Source organism: Tauraco erythrolophus, chromosome 4 (genome assembly GCF_009769465.1).
Source record: "Tauraco erythrolophus isolate bTauEry1 chromosome 4, bTauEry1.pri, whole genome shotgun sequence".
NCBI lineage: Eukaryota > Metazoa > Chordata > Aves > Musophagiformes > Musophagidae > Tauraco > Tauraco erythrolophus.
In genome coordinates, this window is record NC_141468.1 from 58,734,384 (window position 1) to 58,755,128 (window position 20,745).

The following is a 20,745-nucleotide window of genomic DNA, read 5'->3' on the forward strand; positions in this document are numbered from 1 at the left end:
GTCTTATCAAAGACCAGCAGAACTTTGCACATGCTCACAGGTTAATTTGCAGCGCCAGACCAACCAGAAAACATTAATAGCACTTATCGACTTCAAATATCCTCCTCATTTTGGAGGCTAGAAAGTTGCATCTGCTATTTTTGCATTAACAGAAGAAAGCACCTTTTAGAGTGAACAGAGTTTTTCCTCTATTTCCGTACAAGGTGCTTCAATTTGTTCCTAGAAAAGGAGAACAAAGGGGGGAGTTCTGGGAACCTTTTTCCATCTGGAAACTTGCTCACAAGCATTCAAAACAAGCATCTCCTATGCTAGAGATGAAGCACAACTTCAGGATAATACATGCCACAGAACTAATGTCAAGTATGGCAACATCTACTACTTCTGTACTTCTATTTATTTCTTCAGATTTTTTCGTATTTCTTCCAGGTGACATTCGAGGAGTACTCAGCAAAGAAGAGAGGCTCAGGGACTCTATGTAGTTTAAATCACTTCAGTTCAACAGCCTTCAGTTTCACAGATCATTTTAGAGGACATGTCTGGAGATATCCAGATTTTTAGAGCTCAGCCATCTACGTTCCTACATCCCAGTTCTCCTGTAGCTCTTCAATACCATCATTAACCTTTCATTCTACGAGACTTCATCAAATACCCAGTCTCCTCAGAGTTTGTGTATGTTCCAATATGACCATAACTGCCTCGTTTGCAGCCTGTCATTCTAAACAACTGAGATAGCAGCCACTTTTCATTCCTATGTTCAGCTGGGTAGCAGTTCAAAAGAGTTATATACTCTGCACTGAACACAGCTTGACAGCTGAGGTTCCAAACAGCAAGTTTAGGCTGCTTCCTTTTTGCTTCATAGGACCAACTGGTTTGCTAGACTTAAAATGTTTCCTGCTCAACTTAAAAAACATGAAATAAAACTTACAGGATTGAGCTCTTTTTAATTCAAAGATACAAAATTTACCTCCAAATGTGGTGTGTTTTTTTTTTTTCCAGCAACAGTTAGTAAGATCAAGAGACTGACCTTCCCAGGGGTGGAGAGGGTAGAATTTGAAGCAGGGAGAAACACAAGCTATATTCAGAAATGTGAATTTGTTTTCCAAATTAAAAAAAACACAACACGTGTACGGGGAAAAAAAGGCAGGACATGTTGCATGTCATACCCCTAACCAATTCAAGCTTCTAATATAATAAGGCAAACACATTCAGTCACCAGTGTTAGGTTCTCTAGCTTGAACTTAATGTTACGGCTTGTCATTTATAAGTTCCACTTTTCCCACCACTCTTACTTGCTGTTTCCTTAAGTCCCGCAGCAATAACAGTTGGGGGAGAGAAAGGGGGAGGCAACAGGGCTACTACAGCAACAACTGCCAGGGAACCTCCAGCGTCAGAACTGTTGCATGCGTTCACGTAATTCAGAACAGGAACAGACACATGACTGCAGCTGCTAAGCCCTATCATAGGTAATACCTGTTTTGGAAGGGATAATTCTGTCTCCCAAAAGCATCGGTGACTACGAGCAGGGAAACAATCCTCAAGACAAAGCTATGCTGAGGAGATGGGGCCCAACACACCAACCACAAGAGAAAGGATGGGAGAGGAGAGCAGAAATGTCCAAACAGACAGCAAAGCTCACTTCAGTTAAGGAGTTCCATTTAATTTTCTCTGCTAACAGAGTTTGAAGGGCAAAGAGTGGAGGTGCAGCTTATCAACAGAGAAAGCACGACTCAGCCCTCTCCTTCGTATCAGCCTATTTAAGAGTTGAAGCAAGTGCATTATGTGTGGATTCAGAGCACGCATTCACACTGGGTATGACAGCTGCAAAAACTTATAGTACAGCCATACCAGGGCATATTGCTCCATTTTGGTCTACTGTAACATTTTCTGGAGATACCTTTCACTCTACTTACCATGTTAGGCATTCCTGCCCCAGGAACTGGCTTCTTGTCCATTGGAAACTGTGGTAAACTATTCTGCAGTCCAGCTTTATTCTGCATCTGAGGCCCAAGTCCACTGGCTCCAATCTGCTGCCCGGTATTCTGACTATATGGCTGGCCGTAAGGGCTGGGATTGCTCATCATTCCCATCTAGGAATTAAAATAGTAAGATGTTCAAGTAAGATAGCTTAAGTTCACAATGTAAAAGGCAAATACTTCAGAGAAGCAAAAATGATCACAGCCATGAACCAGCTGCAATGCAATACTGATCCAAATGCTTTACCGGCTCCTTTATGTGCATGTATTTACCCATCACGACATTAACTCCTCAACCAGACAGTTCCTATAAACACAGCGAAACCAACTTACTAACCTCTGAGGTCAACCTGGTCAGAATCGGCCTGATTATTTCTTTATAAAAGTTTTTGTTCCACAGATTTCTCATTTCAGCTTTCCCAATCACAAATTTGTACCATGAACTATATAACTCACAAGTCTGGAAGAAGTTTTGTGCTCTATGTATCTGTGCAGACTCCAAACGGAGACAAATACCACCTTCATTCATATCAGCAGGCTTTATTCCAAAAATCTCCTACCGAATTGTCAGCATTCCCACAGCTCCTTTCCAGACAGCCATAACAATGCACATCTGCATTTTCAGTACATGATTGTTTTCAATTTAAGAATACAGCATAGGCATAGGTAACACACCACACAGTCACAGTAACTTGTTTGCAGTGAGTGGTAGTAGAGGTCAAAGGAGATGGCAGGAAGGAACTCTGCAAACAAACCTATTGAACCATTCATCCACAGGAGAATTATATTCATATTTCATACAAGCTATATGCATATTCAACAGTTTTAGCATACCAGAATATAATATTTGTTGCCTTAAAATGCCCCAGAACCTAAAGAACAGTTAGGAACAATCTTGCCAATAAAGTTGTTTGTCCTCTGACATTTTTTTCCCCCATTCCTTGCATTCCCATCTATTTTTCAAGGGAAATCTGGCCTTCTAGGACCAAAACAACTAGCCACAGAGGATCAGGAAAACCGGAGAGCTTTGTTAAGATTACCAAGTTCACACCATTACTCAGGCAGAATCCTCAAAGAGCCATAACTCATAATAATAAAGGCAAAAAATACTTCAAAGACCTGTATTGTTTCAACTCACATTAGCATTTGACTAGACAATGTTCAGTCTCCTTGATGCTTTTTGGTTCAAGTCTGGGCATTTTTGTGCATCCAAAAAAGTTCATACAAGCTCCTCTGGTAGGTTTGTTTCCAATCACTCCTATATACATTCTCAAAGCATTCTCCCCTAGTAGAAACACCTTGTTTCTGCTCCTTACCAAGCTTCTCCAACCTGCACAGAGAAGTAATCTATGTATCTGGAGATTACCTGCAATTAGTCAAACGTTTTCCTTTTTCAGGTAGTAACATCTGCCAATCTATTATAATAGCCTTCAGTCTGCATTTACAAAATAAAGCAGGATCAAACCCAAGCTACAGGAAAAGGAACACAAAATTCATTAAAGAACCTCCCACTTTAGACGCCTGATATGTACAAGTGAATTCCCTTGAGGACAGCTCTCCTCCTCCACACACAAGCAATAATCACGATCATACAGCAGCTCATTAGAGAGCAAAGAAAGGAATCTCTACACATGGCAGATAAACAAACTATGCAATGATCAGGCAGAACTAAAAAAGGTTCTTTTCCTCTCTCTCCTTTGGCACCACCCCTGCTGTGCCTTGTCATGAACACACATAATGGTGACCGATGAGGCAGCTGCTGCTAAAAGCAGAACAGGTAAGACTCAAAGCCTTCCTGCCTCTCCCTCAGAAGACTAATAAGGTCTTATGTGCATCTTGAACAGAAAGGAAAGGGAGAAAAAAAATGCAAGGAGTTGGCAAACACACTTTCAGGACTCTTCTCCATCACCATTGCTGCCTCAAATTGACCAACAGGCTCAAGACTCACTGAAGGACTGATAGTGGGAACAATTTCCTTAAGAAAACAAGATGTGTTTTCCTGTAAGACAGCTTGATCCTTTTGGCTCCAGAAAGGGTCTGAAAGTGGATACATCCTCAAAACCAGAAACTTCTAAGCAAAGTTTTCATTAACAATCATAGCTCCCAAAGTTAGCCAACACCTGAGAGTACACTAAAGCAGACTACAGTGGCCATCACTAACATTGCCCCCATATGACTTCTGCAACTTAGGCTGCTCAGAGCCTTAAAAAAACTAACGAAACAGTTCAGAATTGAAGGCTGAAGGCACATTTTCACACTCTGATGTCACAGAGAGAAATCAAGATGCCCAGCTCAGACAAGTGGGGACTTCACACATTGATACCAAAGGATTCAGAATAACTGTGGCCTGATGAGCCAGCTCTGTCCTGACTGCAGAGGAGAAATCCAAATCTAGACTTTAAAAAGCACCTTTGCTACATGACTCAAAACAGAAGCTTCCTAATGAAAGTCAGGGATGAGGTTTGACCATGCCAATCAATCTTTGTGTCTGCAACATAGCTGGACACAAACCTTTACGTGAAGCATCTGGCTTTTTCAAATGTATTGATCAAGCTGGCCCAGTACAAAGATCTCTGATGTTTTCTCAGGCATAAGCCATTGGCATTGTTTGGGGTGCCAAACCAGTCCCCTCAAACAAGACTGGCTCCATGGCAAAACCACAGGGCTCCACTCTCCCTAGGGCTGAGAACCATCATCCACCCCACTGAGGGGACTTCCTCCACCCTGGTCTACCCAGGGACCTGGCAGGAGACTACATGCCCAGCTCAGCCCAGCTGCTCCCGACAGGGGTAATCCTCAGTTCCTCATCTCAGCCTACAGGAGAGGCAAAGGAGGAGACCAGAGAAGCACAGGCCAGGTTGGAGGGCAAGTATGCCAAACAAACTCTGAAAGCCACACACTCAAGCAAGACCTAAGAAGGATGCTAAAAAACACATGCTCAACACAAGAAGGACATGGAGCTGCTGGACCAAGTCCAGAGGAGGGCCACAAAGATGATCCGAGGGCTGGAGCACCTCTGCTATGAAGACAGGCTGAGAGTTGGGGCTGCTCAGCCAGGAGAAGAGAAGCCTCCGGGGTGATCTTATAGCAGCCTTCCAGTACCTAAAGGAGCCTATAAGAAAGCTGGAGAGGGACCTTTTACAAGGGTATATAGTCATAATACAAGGGACAATGGCTTTAAACTGAAAGAGGATACATTTAGATTAAATATAAGGAAGAAATTTTTTACATTGAGGGTGGTAAGGCACTGGAACAGGTTGCCCAGAGAAGTTGTGGATGCCCCATCCCTGTAAGTGTTCAAGGCCAGGTTGGATGAGGCTTTGAGCAGCCTGGTGTAGTGGAGAGTTTCCCTGTCCATAGCAGGGAGGTTGGAACTAGAGGATCTTTGAGGTCCCTTCCAGCCCTAACCATGCTAGATTCTATGCCTCAAGGTCTGCTGGAACAAATCAGTAGCCATCACTTGGTCCAGGAGAGACTGACACCTACCAGATCCACAGCTCAACCTCACAGCAACGCCTCCTGGTCCCACTGTCACATGTCCACTAACCTGACACCAACAACCCACATGCAACTCTAGACTGAGTCAAGAGCAGGGTCATTTGGGAGATTCTTCACCTGGTGCAAAGTGGCCTTGTGAACCTGCGACCCTGGCACAAGTAGCCGGAGCACGCTCACGTCATTTGCCATGACATGTTGAGAAACATGAACAAAAAAACCCCACATTAAACAGGAAGAAATAGATGACCTCATGACTACAGAAGGAAGATAAAATTACACAGGATTACTTTTACCAGCAGGAAGCAACCAGAAAGACTGACATACATTTCATCGTCATATTAAGGATCTACTGGGAGTGAGGGGCAGATACACAATCGAGTGCAGAAGAACCAGCCAAAGAAAGGCGGTGTTTGTACCACTGCATGAGACAAGTACAAGGTTTCATCTGCAATACCATGCAAAAACATACATGGCTGAATCATAACTACAAGTCAGCGAGTGCAACCTCTAATCACTCCTTCCTGGCCACCACCTTCTTCCACTGCTCTTCCCGTTTCTCTTCTTATCCACTCATCTGTTGTTTTTCTTCCTCTACTCACCTCACAGCCTCAACTTACTTTCATCACATATGCAAGAACTTGCACAGAAGGAAGAGCAAACAGAAACACGCATCGCTGTAAAGGAGAAGAGGAGGAGGAGGAAACACAGAAAATAGCAAAAGATGATGATGCATGGCTAATAGACAGCAAAGGTAAAATCAAATGGTTATGCCTTCTACATACACAGTGGAAAACAACTTGACTTTCCTGCCTCCAATGAGAGGGGGCTGTCATTACCAGAATGGTGGAAGATGTGAACCTCTCACCATGTAAAGGGCATGGATGACAGGAGTTCAGGAAACATCCCAGTTCACATGTACAAGCATCATCATTATCAGATAGGGCTGTTCACACACTCCCCCATCTAAGAACTAATACAAAAGTGAAGGAAATTCTCCAAAGTTTTGTTCTAATGCCATGAAACACAAGCATCTTCACTTCAGAAGAAGGTCCAGTAACTAACTCTACTTCAAGTTTTACTGTCGATATCAGAGAGTACAAATTGAGGAGGAATATCTGTTATAGTTATGCACACAGACAATACAAATATTCTACTGTTTCTCTACAAAAACAACTGCTTCACCAACAGTCTAATATTTGAAAGACAACTAGATCAGCAATACTATTGAACAATGACTGGTTTTAAGATTTGCAAACATAAGCATGGAGGAGTAAAAAAAAAAAAATAATTACATTTTAATAACTTTCTTCCAAATAATCCAACGCTTGCAGTATCAACTATGTATCTCTATCAGGGTTATTGCAGTGCATGCACTAGCTTAAGACCATACTGGTGGTATCTAGTATCTTTCCATATCCACATGTTCACAAGTGTAAGTTAATTAACTTTCCAGAAAGAGGAAAGTTAGTTTTTGTAAATTCCTGCTGACTCTTTAAAAACAAGAGTTTATTGTACATCACTTTCTAGTGCCATTCTACTGACTGGTCAAGCATTACTGGACCCAGGCATAATCTCACAATAAAATTTTGCAAGTAGTATCCACTACATTCTTTCCAAGGACTGTTATCGATCATTATTCTTTGCACTTGACTGCATAATGTTTTAAGATACCTATTGCAAGACACTAGCATTATCTCACTGTCATCTGTGCAAGAAACTCTCCTATCCACCCCAGAAACTTAAGACTCTAAGACTGCTTCATTTCTCCCTCACAAACAAACATTTCTCCCTTACACTGGGATAAAGCGAGTAATCATCCATTTTTTCACCTGGGTTCCCCAAAGGGCCACAACACACAACTACACTTTTAATGGATTACTGTACTTGATTGTATGGTATGCTTGGTCACAGAGTCAAAGCAGTATGGATACATTTACTTGTTGAATCAAACAGCTAGTGAAAACAATAAGGCAACCAAGAACCTTCTACCTAAAACCTTCTACCTAAAATGTGACACTGAATATGCCAACACTACGGAACATAAGGTGCTTTTACTTTCTTCATCTAATTTCACAATTTGAGGGTGGCATCTTCAATCTCTTTGCAACTTTGAACAGAACTTTATTATTACCAAATTTCTTATTGTTTTACTTAAAGGAAGTTACTGAGATTCTGAAGAATTACATTTGTCTTTGTAAAATATTGCCATCTATTCCTCTTAACAGAGGTTAAACTGATAAAATCAAATGTATCCATTATAAAACAGGAGATAACCCTGTATATACTCAGACAGCAAGCCAAATGACAAAGAATTACTATTGGAACTCTAAACATTTCAAGCAATTTCACATGCAAGTGAAATACTCACATAGCACAGGTAGTAGTAATGCTCTTACTAATCTGAACTGCCTTCACATCCATTTCATTATTGAGTAACAGAACATTTCTTGAATCAGTGGGAGATGAAATCTAAATGACCGAAAGGCCAGGTGAGCTTGGTCACTTTGTGGTAAAAGCACTGCTATCACAAACACACACACCAGCTTACACACATCATACCCTCCTCTCCAGTAAGAGGCTGGACAGTAAGACTGTAACTGGGCTCTCTCAACAAAACCCAGTGGAACCACAAACCAAAGGTTTTAACTAGTTATAATTCCAAATGAAGAAGGATTCAAAACAGGAAACATAAATTTGTTCTTAACTTATTATAGAGCTTGAATTTGCTATCTGTTTACTTTTAAATTAATCAAAGCTGTAAGACTATCTAGTGAAACAAAAAACTTGAAATATGCTTCAACACTGAAAGAATCAAAGCATTACAAACAATTTCCAAAACTCTATTTTAAGAGTAAGAGGCACGTCTGTCATCCTCCTAACTTGCACACAAGCAAGCACATAGAAAACAAAAAGGTATTCAAGAGAGCAAAACTTGTTACAATTCCTTTCCCCTCCAAACTTTTAACAGTTCCTTTCAGGCTAGACTTTCACAGGCAGTTTTAAGCTGGTAATGTCACCAAAAAGCAAGGTCCACACCCTCCTCTGACTGGCAGTATCAACTCCTTTAGTACGTCCCCTCCCTAATTATCAGCACTAGCTTTCCAACTGATGAGTATAAACTAGACCAGAAAACCAATTAAAATTAAAATTACTTCCCCCCCCCCAAATGACCATACGAGTTTCAAGCATGGATTAGTTCCTCAACACAGCCTGTCATGCCACTGGCACAGAGATGACGTGCAGACAGAATTGCTTCTTTGTATGTCAGTGACTGCTTACATCATACATAAACCTACAGCATTAGACCATAGGATGTAAGTGGCAGATTACGACAGTACAAGTTTATGTATGCCAGGTGACCCCAAATCAATCATTTACATTGACATTTGGGATTTCAAGTCCTAAAAAGTAACATGCACATCTAGAAAAGCTGGGAAGTACACGGCTAAGGTGTAAAGCAGCAAGCGTTCCACTCTATTGCTAGCCAGTGTTTCAGGAGGAGAGGAAGAAAGCGCTTCAGTAACCTCACAGCACAACAGAACAAACCTGAAACGTAACCAATATTGCCTTCCAAACTGTCTAGCCACTTGGAGCTCATCTTTACTGTTACAAGAGCATAACATCCTCCCTCCCAACTAGTTAACATCACAGGAAGCCTAAGCTATTCCTCCATACAAGCCATTGCAGACAACACATCTCTCTGTGTTACTGAGAGAGAACTCACAGACGCAACCCTCCCATCACCTAGAAGGGCAGACTTTGGCAAGCTAACATGATGAAGCTGAACACAACCAAAGTGTCTGGTCTATTTTTTTTCCCTCCTACTGAAGGACAGCTCCTGGATAACGCACATTTTCTGCAGCGACGAAGGAAACCTACGGAAGTTATTACACAAACTCCCACATAAACAGCAACGCGGTACTAAATTTACCAATTAAAAAAACTGGCTTTTAAAAACAACTGCTTAGGGTCCTCTGTTTTCATCTACTTTTTGAAGATTTGCAGGTGGGAATAACAAAAGCAGATGGGTGGAGAGATAAAACAGTCAGACATTACTGTTGTCAGATTTTGCTAACTCCACTGCACGAAGTGAAACACAGGCTCCCTGCCAACAACCAAACCAATTGAAGACATTCTGGAATTTCAGCCTCCATTTCAGACTGTTCTTTCTCATCCAGCAGTTTCAACTCCTTTATGATGGCTATACCCACTGTACTTACAATAGAAGTCTCAAGGTTTTTTTATCAGCAATTAAAGAACTCTGAGTATTTTTTAACCAGTCTGGGACTACGAACTAAAACCTATAAGTTATCATGTATTTAGACGTAATATTTCCAAAAGCACAAAATGTTCTTATGTTAGATGTATAGCACATTTTGGAATTTAAGCAAAGGAGGAAGACAATTTAATTTTGGACTACATCAGCCAAAAGGTTCATTTTGTGTCCTTTCTTTACTTCTCCTAGATAATTGAGCTTATTATAGTGCACAACCCTACTTGAGCTCTGGTAAGTAAGGATTAAGAGGTTGCATTTCACCCAGATACCCAAACCATCAATTTTTGACCTCTGAACACAACTTTCTAAAGATCAATTATTTTTTTTTTTTTTTACAGCCAAAGAACAACAAATGAGACATTATATAATTCTAGAACAAGAATATTTCTAAGTAGTTACGTATTTCTTTCCACTGTAAACTGCATACAATTTTTCTACTGTAGCAATCAAGCTTTGCAACAACTTTCCTATCAGGCAAAAATATCTGAAGTGACCAGACCACAAAATCAAGTCATTACTCTCTCTCTCTCTAAAATATTAATTTTTTTTTACATATATATATGTTAGCAGCACACAGACCTTAAGCAAACGGCTATGATCAAAAAACTTCAGATTTAGTAACATTCACAAGACACTAAAATAATTTTACTTAATACATTAAAGTTTAGTAAAATCATTAATGCACGGCATAATTTTAATTTATGTTTCAAATACATTTATAGACTATGTTACTTCTCATGCCAAGCCCTCCAAGTGAATTGACTTTAGGCATTCCAAGATAGATCTATTCAGGAATTGCAAAGCACCTTGGAAAAAAACTTTCCCCTCATTAGCCAAGAAACACAAAATACCCACCTAAAGTGAACTGAAACATTTAAATATTTTCTAGGCTTTTGATCAAAACACTGAAAACTTGAAAAGAAACACTCAAGTGGCTCCATACTCTAAAAAAAGCTAATTGTGCATAACAAATTAAATTTAGACATCATCTTGTCATTTAAACCACTAGGTCTTTTCTCATCTCTGCAGTGACTCATGACAACAATTTTCTTCCAATCTCCTAAATTACAAAAGCACATAAATTTCTCTCTCCAGCATAAAAAAAAGATTCTTTTCAGTTTTCTGGTTTACTCCCCTATAGACAAAGCTTTTGTAAATTTTAAAACTAGAACTGAGTTGGGTTAATAAGTCTTTTAAGAACCCAATATCTGTATTCAGGTGTTTATGCAAGCATTCATTCTCCACCAGTAACTCAAATACCTGTTTCTTAACAAGGTCAATGAACGTCTTAGCACATACAGTGTACCAGTCCATTCAAACCTGTATGTCTCTTATCTGCTACAGCATAAACACTCCACTGATCTCAGACAACAAACACTCTTGTTAAGCATCACACAGAAAAAAGCACCACAGCATCTAAAAGGTCCTGATGGATTCCCATCACACTCCTGACACCAGCATCACATTAGATGGGAAAATACATAAAATAGAGTAAAACACAATCAAGTTACTTTTCAGTGTTGTTGATAATCTATTTTGCCACAGATTTCTAAAATAGGCTTTTTAATCTAGCAATAGTCTTGCTTGTTGTACAAGACTCAATTTTTGCCTCCCATGACAGCCACAAATTCCACTTGAGCAGCATAGAAAGTATTTATCACACAATCCAGGACTCCTAAAAGAAAAAAAAAACTATTCTACAGAACCCATAGCACAGAGGAATAAATCTTACAAAACAAAATCAACAAGAAGGAAGGTAATAGAGTCAAGCTTAGCTTGTCTTACCTTGTTCATGGCTCCAGGCTGTGGCCCTCTCAGTCCAGCCTGTCCTCCCATCTGCGGAGAGCCTTGTTGCAGTGTCTCAGCCAGCAAGTTACCAGCACTACCCATTCCTGGGTTTGGGTACGGCATATTAGGTCGCCCTCTGCCTGCTCCAATTGAACCGTTCATGACTTGCCCCTGCATCATCCCTTGTCCGTTGCCTGCTGCCAACATCCCAGGATTCATGCCAGCATTCATCCCTGTGTTCATTCCCATGCCAGGCTGATTAACTGGACTGTTTACTGTTGGCATCATTCCTGCTGTGGATTGGGCTGAAGGACCCTGGTTTGGTCCACCTGCACCCATTGCCATATTGGGAGAAGTCAACCCAGCCGCCTGTGCCATGGGGCTTTTCACCATGCTGTTCAACATTCCCATTCCAGGACTATTTTGTTGGGTTTGACTGGCCATGCCCTGGCCAGGGCCACCAACTCCCATATTGAGATTTGGGGAGCTACCAGCCCGTAAAAGTTCAGACAGCTGCTTGTGTTTAGAGGCAGCATCTTGTGCCAGGCCAAGGCTGGTCTGCAGCTGATTAATGTCACCACCATTGGTAAGTCCCAGTTCTGTGGAGCTGATCAGTTCATCTGGCAAGTCATGTTCCAGATCAAAGAGCGATCCAAAATCTGAAAAACAAAACAAATTTCATATGATGTCAGTCAGAGCAATCAGTAGTATCTTGAAGAAGTTTTTTTTACTTCAATTAATTAGCAAAACTTCACTTTCTATGTTCCAGCAAAATTTCTGTATCAGTCATTCCTGAAAACTGTCCAATTTGTCATTACGAAAGCAATTTCTAAACTTTACAGAGTCTAAACTAGAGAAGACCATTCTACTGCACACTCCTACAACAGTTTGTGTTGAAAGATCACTGGATATCTCAGACTATGATCTCTCAACTTCAGAAATTTGACAAAAAAAAATTGTATTAAAAACCCACAGAAAGCCAATGGAATTAGACGACTATTACAAAAAATTAAAATGTTGATGGGAAAGAACTGTCTTTAATAGTTAACTTTCACTGAACTCAGTCACATTTGGAACAGATATAGTATAGTAACAGTTTCAAAAAAAAATGTTTACTATTTATAAAATAATGGAGGTTTGGTTGTTGGTGGGTTTTGTTTGGTTTGTTTTTTTGGTTGTTTGTTTTATTTTGTTTTGTTTTTTAATCTTCCACATCCAGTCATTCCAAGTACAGAATTGCAAAATTCCATTGAACTTCACTGGACAGTCAGTATCTTCTCACAACAAACATTGTCAGAAAACAATCAAAGTAACCCTCCTGGCCACAAAGCTAGGAAAAAACACTAGGATGAAAAAGATCAAATTCACATTTCAAGAGCCCATGCAAAGCAATCCCCAAAGTAACCAAGTGGAGAAAGATCACTGTTTGGGATTTATAGACACAAGAATATTACACAGTACCCAGAATCAATTTGCTCAACAAGAAGTTCTTATGTCTGTGGAAGCAGACATAAGATCTGTACGTTTAATCTATGGCAGCTAAACCAAAAACATCCTATAAAGTTTACAGCTAAAAGCTACTGTGTGACGTAGCTATGCACAACTGGGCTGTAAAGCTTAATATTTGGAATCTGAGAATAGCTAGCAAAGGAGACGTTTTTCTAATCTTAACTATTGGAACACTTCAGCACCACTTCTTCCAGAAAGGTCATTTCATGGATGTTCTGTAGGAGGTATTGCACTGCATTTTCAAAAACTTCAGATCTGCACAACAGCCTAGAATACTACTCATTATCTCAGCAACTGCATCTAAAAGGAAACGTCAGTTACACTGAATTCTGAAGAGGCTGGCAAGATGACTTGGTCTGTATATTAATGGAAAAAGACTACAGTTAAACAGCACGTAAGTCAGAAAAGCTCATCAGCATTAGAAATCTGTTCAAAACGTTTCACACGATACCATACCCAAACTGCCAAACTCCAGTACTAACAGAGTTTCTACAACTTTGCCACTGTTATCACAGATAAGATCATGACTTAAGAATTCTGAAAATATGGTATGAGGTTGGCAAGAATGCAGGTATACCACAACAGAAGAGATTCTATAACTCTATTTATATATTCTTCATCAGTGCAAAGCACCAGAGACAGAATGAAAATTTCCACTAAAGAACTACGTTTTAAACTATTAAAATCAGTTAGTCCATTCTTCACTACTGTAAATCTCATGCTAGAAGTTATGCTTAGCAACACAGACTAAGGACTGATCTTTCATTTGTATCACTGGTATTCTTCAGCATGACTGGTATTTTTGAAGACTCAGAAGTGAAGGAAAATCAGAAGAATAAAGCTTTGTCCAAGTACTCCTCCATTTAAAATGATTAATTTATAGTTTTGTGTCAGTAGACTTACCTCAAAACACATACTCCCTCAAAGAAAAAACCAAACCAAAACACTCACACCTTGCAATGCTCACTAGTTAGCTTAAGAATTTAATATTGATGAACATGGGAAGAGTTACAGTGGAAGAGACCCTCAAATTAGAGAGGAGATCAAGAAAATGGAGAAAGCAATAAAAAAAATATACATGGCAGTTTAAAATAGCTTCAATAGACATCTTAAGCAGCCCATTAGGATGCCTTGAACAAACAAACATTGAAGCAATACATCCAGAAAACACTCTGGTTAATAACCTGACAAACAGCCCATGAATGAGGAAGGAGTAAAAAATTCAATCAGTAATTCACAAGTTAGTTTGCTGTCCAGAAAAAAATTCTCCTTAATGATGCACAAACAAAACTGAAAACGAAAGTTAAGTGTCTGAGGCGAACATGGGCCAGCACAAACCCTGTACATACAACATAACCATAACAGCAGCACACATCCACCTCCCATCTGCAAACTGTGAAACAGCTGTTGGGGCAAAGAAGCCCACACAGCTCAAAGGCCAGTTTTGTAACTGATTGTAGCTGGGGAAAGAACTTCTGCTCTTGAACAGACACAGCTTCCAGGACAGGGCGAGTCACAAAACAAGTCTCCACCTTTCTTGAGGTCAGACCATTGTATATGAAGCCCTTCACAAAACCACCTGGAAGGTGATCAGTAAACATCTAAATATTAAAAACTAATTTGTTTTTCAAACTACCACAGAGTATTTTGTAAGACAGACCTATCCCGGTGATTTCAGGCATAACACTGTAAAGGGGCAGTGCAATTCTTGTTTTGAGACAAAGATTTACTCATCTATGTTCACACGAAAATATTCATCTGCTTCTCTGGAGATCTCATGCTTTTTCAAATTCCCTCTACATAAATGAGAAGATAATTCCAGTTTTAAGGTCTACTAGCTCATATCCAACTAGAGTATCCGGCTACAAGCTACCTGAGCTCCTTGGTCTGGTCATTCTATGCCAACCACGAACAGGAAGAAAAGTGTCAAAAACCTAAAGTGTATCTAATTCTTTTTATTAATGTCTAAAAAACCAACAAATCAACAGCTACATTTAAAAAAAAAAACACCAAAAAAAACCCTCCCCCCCAAAAAAAACCTAAATGGCTGTGAGATCATTCCCATTGGATTAGTTCTTTGCATCAAAAAATATAAACTGTTCTTTCCATATAAAACTAATTAATTAGAATTTTTAATCCTAGAGAATATAAAACAGAAGATTCATCACAAAAGAATACTATAGCTACACGCCAAAATTGTAAGTAGAAAATACCAACTACGCAATATTCTGGTGCTATTTTGCTCTTTTTGTAGGTCTTTTCCAAAAGCAAAACTTCAAAGTCTTATTCAGCCAATAGATAAACAACAAAACCAGGAAAAATTTCAGTTGTCTGGTCAACTATGAAAATTACACTTCAGTCAACTGCTGAGAGGCAGAAGTTTTCAGATACAGGTCTGAAACGCCAACAGTCTCAAAAGACTATAAAGATAAATAAGACTTTGTATCTATCTAAATACAGTTGCAATCCATTTCAGAGACTTTTACACATAATATGCATCCTAAAGCCCACTGCAGAGAGTTCTACCTATGACCAATCCAAAAATTGATGAGACTAGGCCAGACAGCTCATAGACTACATGAAAGTAATGCCACATACACTCGCACAAGAGCCAAAGGCATAGCGGAAGACAATAGTGATAAATATCCACAGAACAGATTGACTTTCCAGTACAGAGTCCACTGCCAGCCTTGCAATCTGCTTCATTAAGGACACACATGAAGATTTCTTACTAACAAAATAAAGCTTGTGGAAAAGCCAAGATGGTAGATTAGTCCTGCAAAGTTTTGTCTATTTGATTCATAATCTCTAGAGATCTTAGGATATAATCAGACACAGAAAAATTGGGATGTAATGGAACAGACAGTATCTGGCCTAAGAGCTTGAAAACATCCAGTAATATGCAGGTGTGAAGTGGTAGAGCTAAATCTTGATCTCAATAGAGTGACACAGAGTGATTCCACATCATGTTATTTACAGTATTGTTAGTGTATTTCTTTCCATATATAACAAGAAGATACAGAACAGACTGCTACTGCCACCTAATTAGATTCAAAGGAGAGAGAAGGAAAGTACCCTTCACAAAACAACATCTAAGCAGGTAATCTGAAAGTCTTAACCTGAGGTAGTCTCCACATACAAAAGCATACGATAATTCCTTTTAGGAACTATACCACTACTAACACTTAAGCAAGTCTTTTTTTCATAGAGTCAAGAAACTGGCCTGACTTGCCCTGCCTACATCGGCTCTGTAGTGAGAAAGCAGGTCAGAAAAGACAGTAGACAGAGAAAGTCCATTTCTTTCAGTGGCAGTCCAGTTAGACTGGATTAATATGAACTGCACCTTCAACTGTGAGAAAATAACTTCAAAAATCCATGTGATAACTTGTGTTGCATATTATGGATTATTTTCTTAGTTTTGCACTCTGCTTCTAAGAAGTCTGCCTTTGACAGCATCTGATCTGCAAGATGCAAGGAAACTGCTGGCCTGGGTTAGAAACCCACCTGGCACCAAAATGGACTTTAAACTAGTGCAGATTCAGTGCGCAATCAAAATCCTTAAGTCAGTAAGACACTGGTGCCTTATCAAGCGCTCAGTTTTCAAACAAGTTCCAAAGTATTTATTTCAAGCTAGCTTTACTGCAAGAACACCTGGCAGCATCAGCAATGTAATGGCTCTCGAAACATGCAAGGCAAGGTAGACACTTCTGGCAATGCTTACAATGCAAGGAAAATACATCCACGCTAACTACTTAGCAAAGAAATCAATGTGTCGGTTCAAGTGGCACACGCTAGCTTGTGTGCTCTCTAGCCTACAGTCACAATTCAGTCATTTTCTCGTTTCTGGATTAAGACAACAGACTTCTATTCACCTTTCAAAATAAATCAGGCATTTCTATCAATATAGAGATTATCTAGTTCTAGCAAATGGGCTGCAGTGAATAACAGTAGTTTTCTAAGAACTTGCCCACATGCTACAAAACAGCAAGAACGCTTTACTCTTGTGCATACGGTACCCTCAGACTTAAAGACGTTCAAGCATTCAGCCTCAAAGAAGAGTTGTTATATCTTAAGAAACAGCAACGTGTGAACAGTGATGCCTGAAGAACTCTGCATGCCAGACGTGTAAGACAACTTAGTCCAGTGCTTACCTCGTTGTTGATCTTACAGGGGTAAGAGACTTTACCGCTCCTGCCCCTGGATCTCATTTATCATATTCTGAACACAGACATATCAAATTAGAAAGCTGCTGAACAGTCACCTTTTTGCACAAATCTTTCTGGGCCCCAGAAACCTATCAGTAGATCAAATTATATCACAGTTATTAAGTTCACAATGAAACAAGTGGACAAGGCTTAACACAGGACACTGAATACAAAGCATGCATGTGACAGGATTGACAGGAGCCACAGATGACACTGGACTACACAGAAAACATGATACCTCTGCTGCGCTTTCAGACAAAGAATAACAATAAGCTGCTGAGGTCAGTATCTTCCCTGCATGGTGACATGAAAGCTATCCAGGAATCGAACAGGGCCTAGATGTAACACGGAAAGCGCCCAGAGGATACAACCAATGTCCCAGAGAAACCATCCATTCAAGCTTGCAGTCAATCACCAGTAATACGGGCCCTAAAAAGTACTGTCTGAAACGCCCCTAAAAAAGCCAGAACTCTAAACATAGAAATAAAAAAGGCAGAACAAGATAAGGAGACACATTCTCAAAAGACAGTCCTCAGTTATCCATGAAAATATAGAAGCAAAGGTGAAGCACAGACTTGAAACAAAGTATTAATAAAGTCATCAATTCCCAAAGCCTCTGTAATGGCAGAAAATTAAGTTAGACATGTTCAGACAGTTTTATCAGAAAAAAAAAACCACAACACACATGTCTAAGAAAGAGGCAACAACTCTAAGATCCCTACCAGGTGGGTGTGAGAGAACTCTGCTACACAGCATTTTGGAGATCAGATTTATTCTTCCCATTAAAGCCCATTAAGGAGAAGGCTTTTCATGTTAGATCCTCTATGAAGCCACAGTTACCCAATGGTGACACAAACTCTGCCAAACCATTTTTCCTAACTTAAAATGTAGAGTTAATTTAAATTAATGTTGCAATTTGATGCAAAACAAAGGGGAAAAAATTCAGCATCAGCCTAAAACATTAAGGTCTGGATTCATCATTGCAAATACTGCTCCCAAAATCCTAGGACATCAGTCCCTACATCACCCTAAGCATCACCCACCTCCAAAGTGAAAGTGTGATACAGAGGTTTTCACTATCACTTATGCAACAGCAACTGAGAATTCTTATTCTGCATTATGCTATTTGGGCAACAGAGCCTTCAGCATTAGACTTCGATATTAATTCAGTTCCCTGCAAAAAACTGGAGAAGCACTGCCTCCTTCCTTTCCTGCTAATCCAGGAAAGACCTGAATTTGTTCACTACATCAAGAAACTCGATAATTTGTAGTAAGACTGAAAACGATACAGGCAGAAAACACATCTAAAAAAAGACATGCTCAAAACCCCTAGAAGACAAATGAAAAGGCACAAAACATGTTAGCACATCATGGTAGCACACAACTTCAGGCACAGATTTTTTAAAAACAGCCAACAAAAGTTTGGTAGAAGTCTAATTCACCAGGTATAAAAATAAGTATTTTACAAGTGTCAACAACAGAAAAAAAATCATTATAAAGAAGCAACAACTTATTGCTCAACATCTACTGAAGTCCTAAAATTAGGACCTTGCTCTCTCCTTTTTTTTTTTAAGCTGTTCTAATTCCTATTAAAACACTGGTGTCAAACACATCAACTCTTGCTTAAGGAAAAAAAAAAAAAAGTCAATTTTGCAGTCTAAACAATCTGCAAGTTTAAGTCATACTTGTCCCAAACTAATATCAATGGAAATGCCAATTTTAGTAGACTTTGGTTCGGTCAATTGATTGACTAGTGTTTGCATCTTTAGAATAAAATTTTATTTATAACAAACTGTTCTCATTTTCATATTCGAAATTCTTTAAAAAAAAATTTAGAGATACAGATGACAGCAGGTGTTTACCATTGAAAACCACAGTGAAAATTCAATGGTTTTGATTCTAGAATATGGAATTGTAGCTGTTCTAAGGAAACAGAAGTGGTGTAATCATATGGAAAAGACTGGGTGCAAGAATCAAAACAGGCTACGTTTAATGTTTCAACATTACTTAAGGGGGAATTTCGAAGACACTCTTATTTGTGTACCTGCCTATTCACACTGTTACCTAACACATTAAAAAGCTACTACTCTTGCCATCACTGATGACCCAAACAAGATGAAGTTTTGACATTTTAATTCCAAAACGCTGAAGTCACACAGCTAATTTTCCTGGGAACATGTTGCTATTTGCATAAATTTCATTGGGCTACCTTTAACTTTAGTGAAAGGTCTCTAAATTAATATTCTTATTTCCAAGACTATCGTGTGCATGCCACTGAAATTCTCACAAGACCACCTTGAATTACCTTCTGTTGGTCTGTGGTATCATTAAATAGTAAGAACGGCATTTCAGTTCGGAGTCTGATAAATTGTGGACCACAGCACACAGGTCTTGAAAGTCAGAGATGTCTTGCTGGTCTGCTATACTGGTGGGTAAAATAATGGGTACATGCAGAATACCCATATGCGCACAAACACACTGAATTAGTTTCATTTTAGCATGGTTACAAATCAGTTTCAAGAAAAGAGTAAGGATCACTTCATTGTCAAGTTAACACCAACTTTGAAATGATGCAATCTGCCTACACAATTACCAAAAAAGTCAAGCCAGTTTTCTGAGTATTTCTAACTTGAGTTCATTCAACATTACTCCTGAGTAAAACCAAAAAGCAATGCTGAATTTATGTACAAAAAAAAAAAATTATACAAGTAAATAAAAAACAGAAGTCAGCACATCAGACTTCTTTATAACTCCCTTGTTCCTTTGTAACTACCCAGAGCTCCTGAAATTGTATTCAGGAATACGTAACAGGCAGTTTAGCTTCAGCAGAATTTGTACTGAGCCAGCCATGTACCAGCATTTTGGTTTTTATTAGAATTCTGAAAAAGAAGAAAAAAAATACATTCTTTTAGTTCATTAACACCGTAAGAGTATGTTGTAAGACAGATTACCTATTCACTTCTATTTGGGAGTTCTACAAAGCAAGAAACAGTAAATCATTACTCTGCAAGCAAACGGGTATGGTTCAAATCTCTACTTGCATGTCTTTCTTAACGGAGATGCAACAAAAGGTGCAGTACAGAGGTCTTTCACACTGTCTAACGAAAAAAGCAAAATCTTTCTCTGCTCCATCTCGCAACCATCAGTAACAGAAAATACCCTGTGCTGTTTTTGAAGGTCCTGTACTTAACTTGCACTTTTTAATGAAAATCCTAGTTTGGACCATGATTTCGTCTCCTTGCTGTTCCTGTAAACACATCTGACATCGTCAACTAAACCGCAAGTTACTATGATTTGACTTCATCAGAATTCAACACTCCTTTTTCTGATTTTCTTCGAAGAGTTTCAGAAGAAATGTGCGCTTGAAGAAGAACACAGCAATACAGTTTTTAAGAGGACTTTAAATACATTCATATACCAATCCATTTTAAGGAAACTTGTCGCTATTTAGGAAGAGAACAAAGTCATGTTGTCAGATATGGCACCTACGGCTCAG

The 20,745-nt window shown here is 39.3% G+C and overlaps 1 protein-coding gene across 4 annotated transcripts in view; it reads right to left on the reverse strand.

Annotated features, from left to right (window-relative positions):
• The window catches only part of EP300 (EP300 lysine acetyltransferase), a 65,239-nt gene that overhangs the window by 37,594 nt on the left and 6,900 nt on the right, over positions 1-20,745 (reverse strand). For all 4 annotated transcript variants that reach the window (XM_086611035.1, XM_086611032.1, XM_086611034.1 and 1 more), the window contains exons 2-3: positions 11,533-12,194; positions 1,911-2,087 (exon numbers count right to left, since the gene is read on the reverse strand). In XM_086611035.1, coding sequence (XP_086467161.1) covers positions 1,911-2,087; positions 11,533-12,194 — 839 coding nt within the window. The remainder of the gene's footprint in view (positions 1-1,910; positions 2,088-11,532; positions 12,195-20,745) is intronic.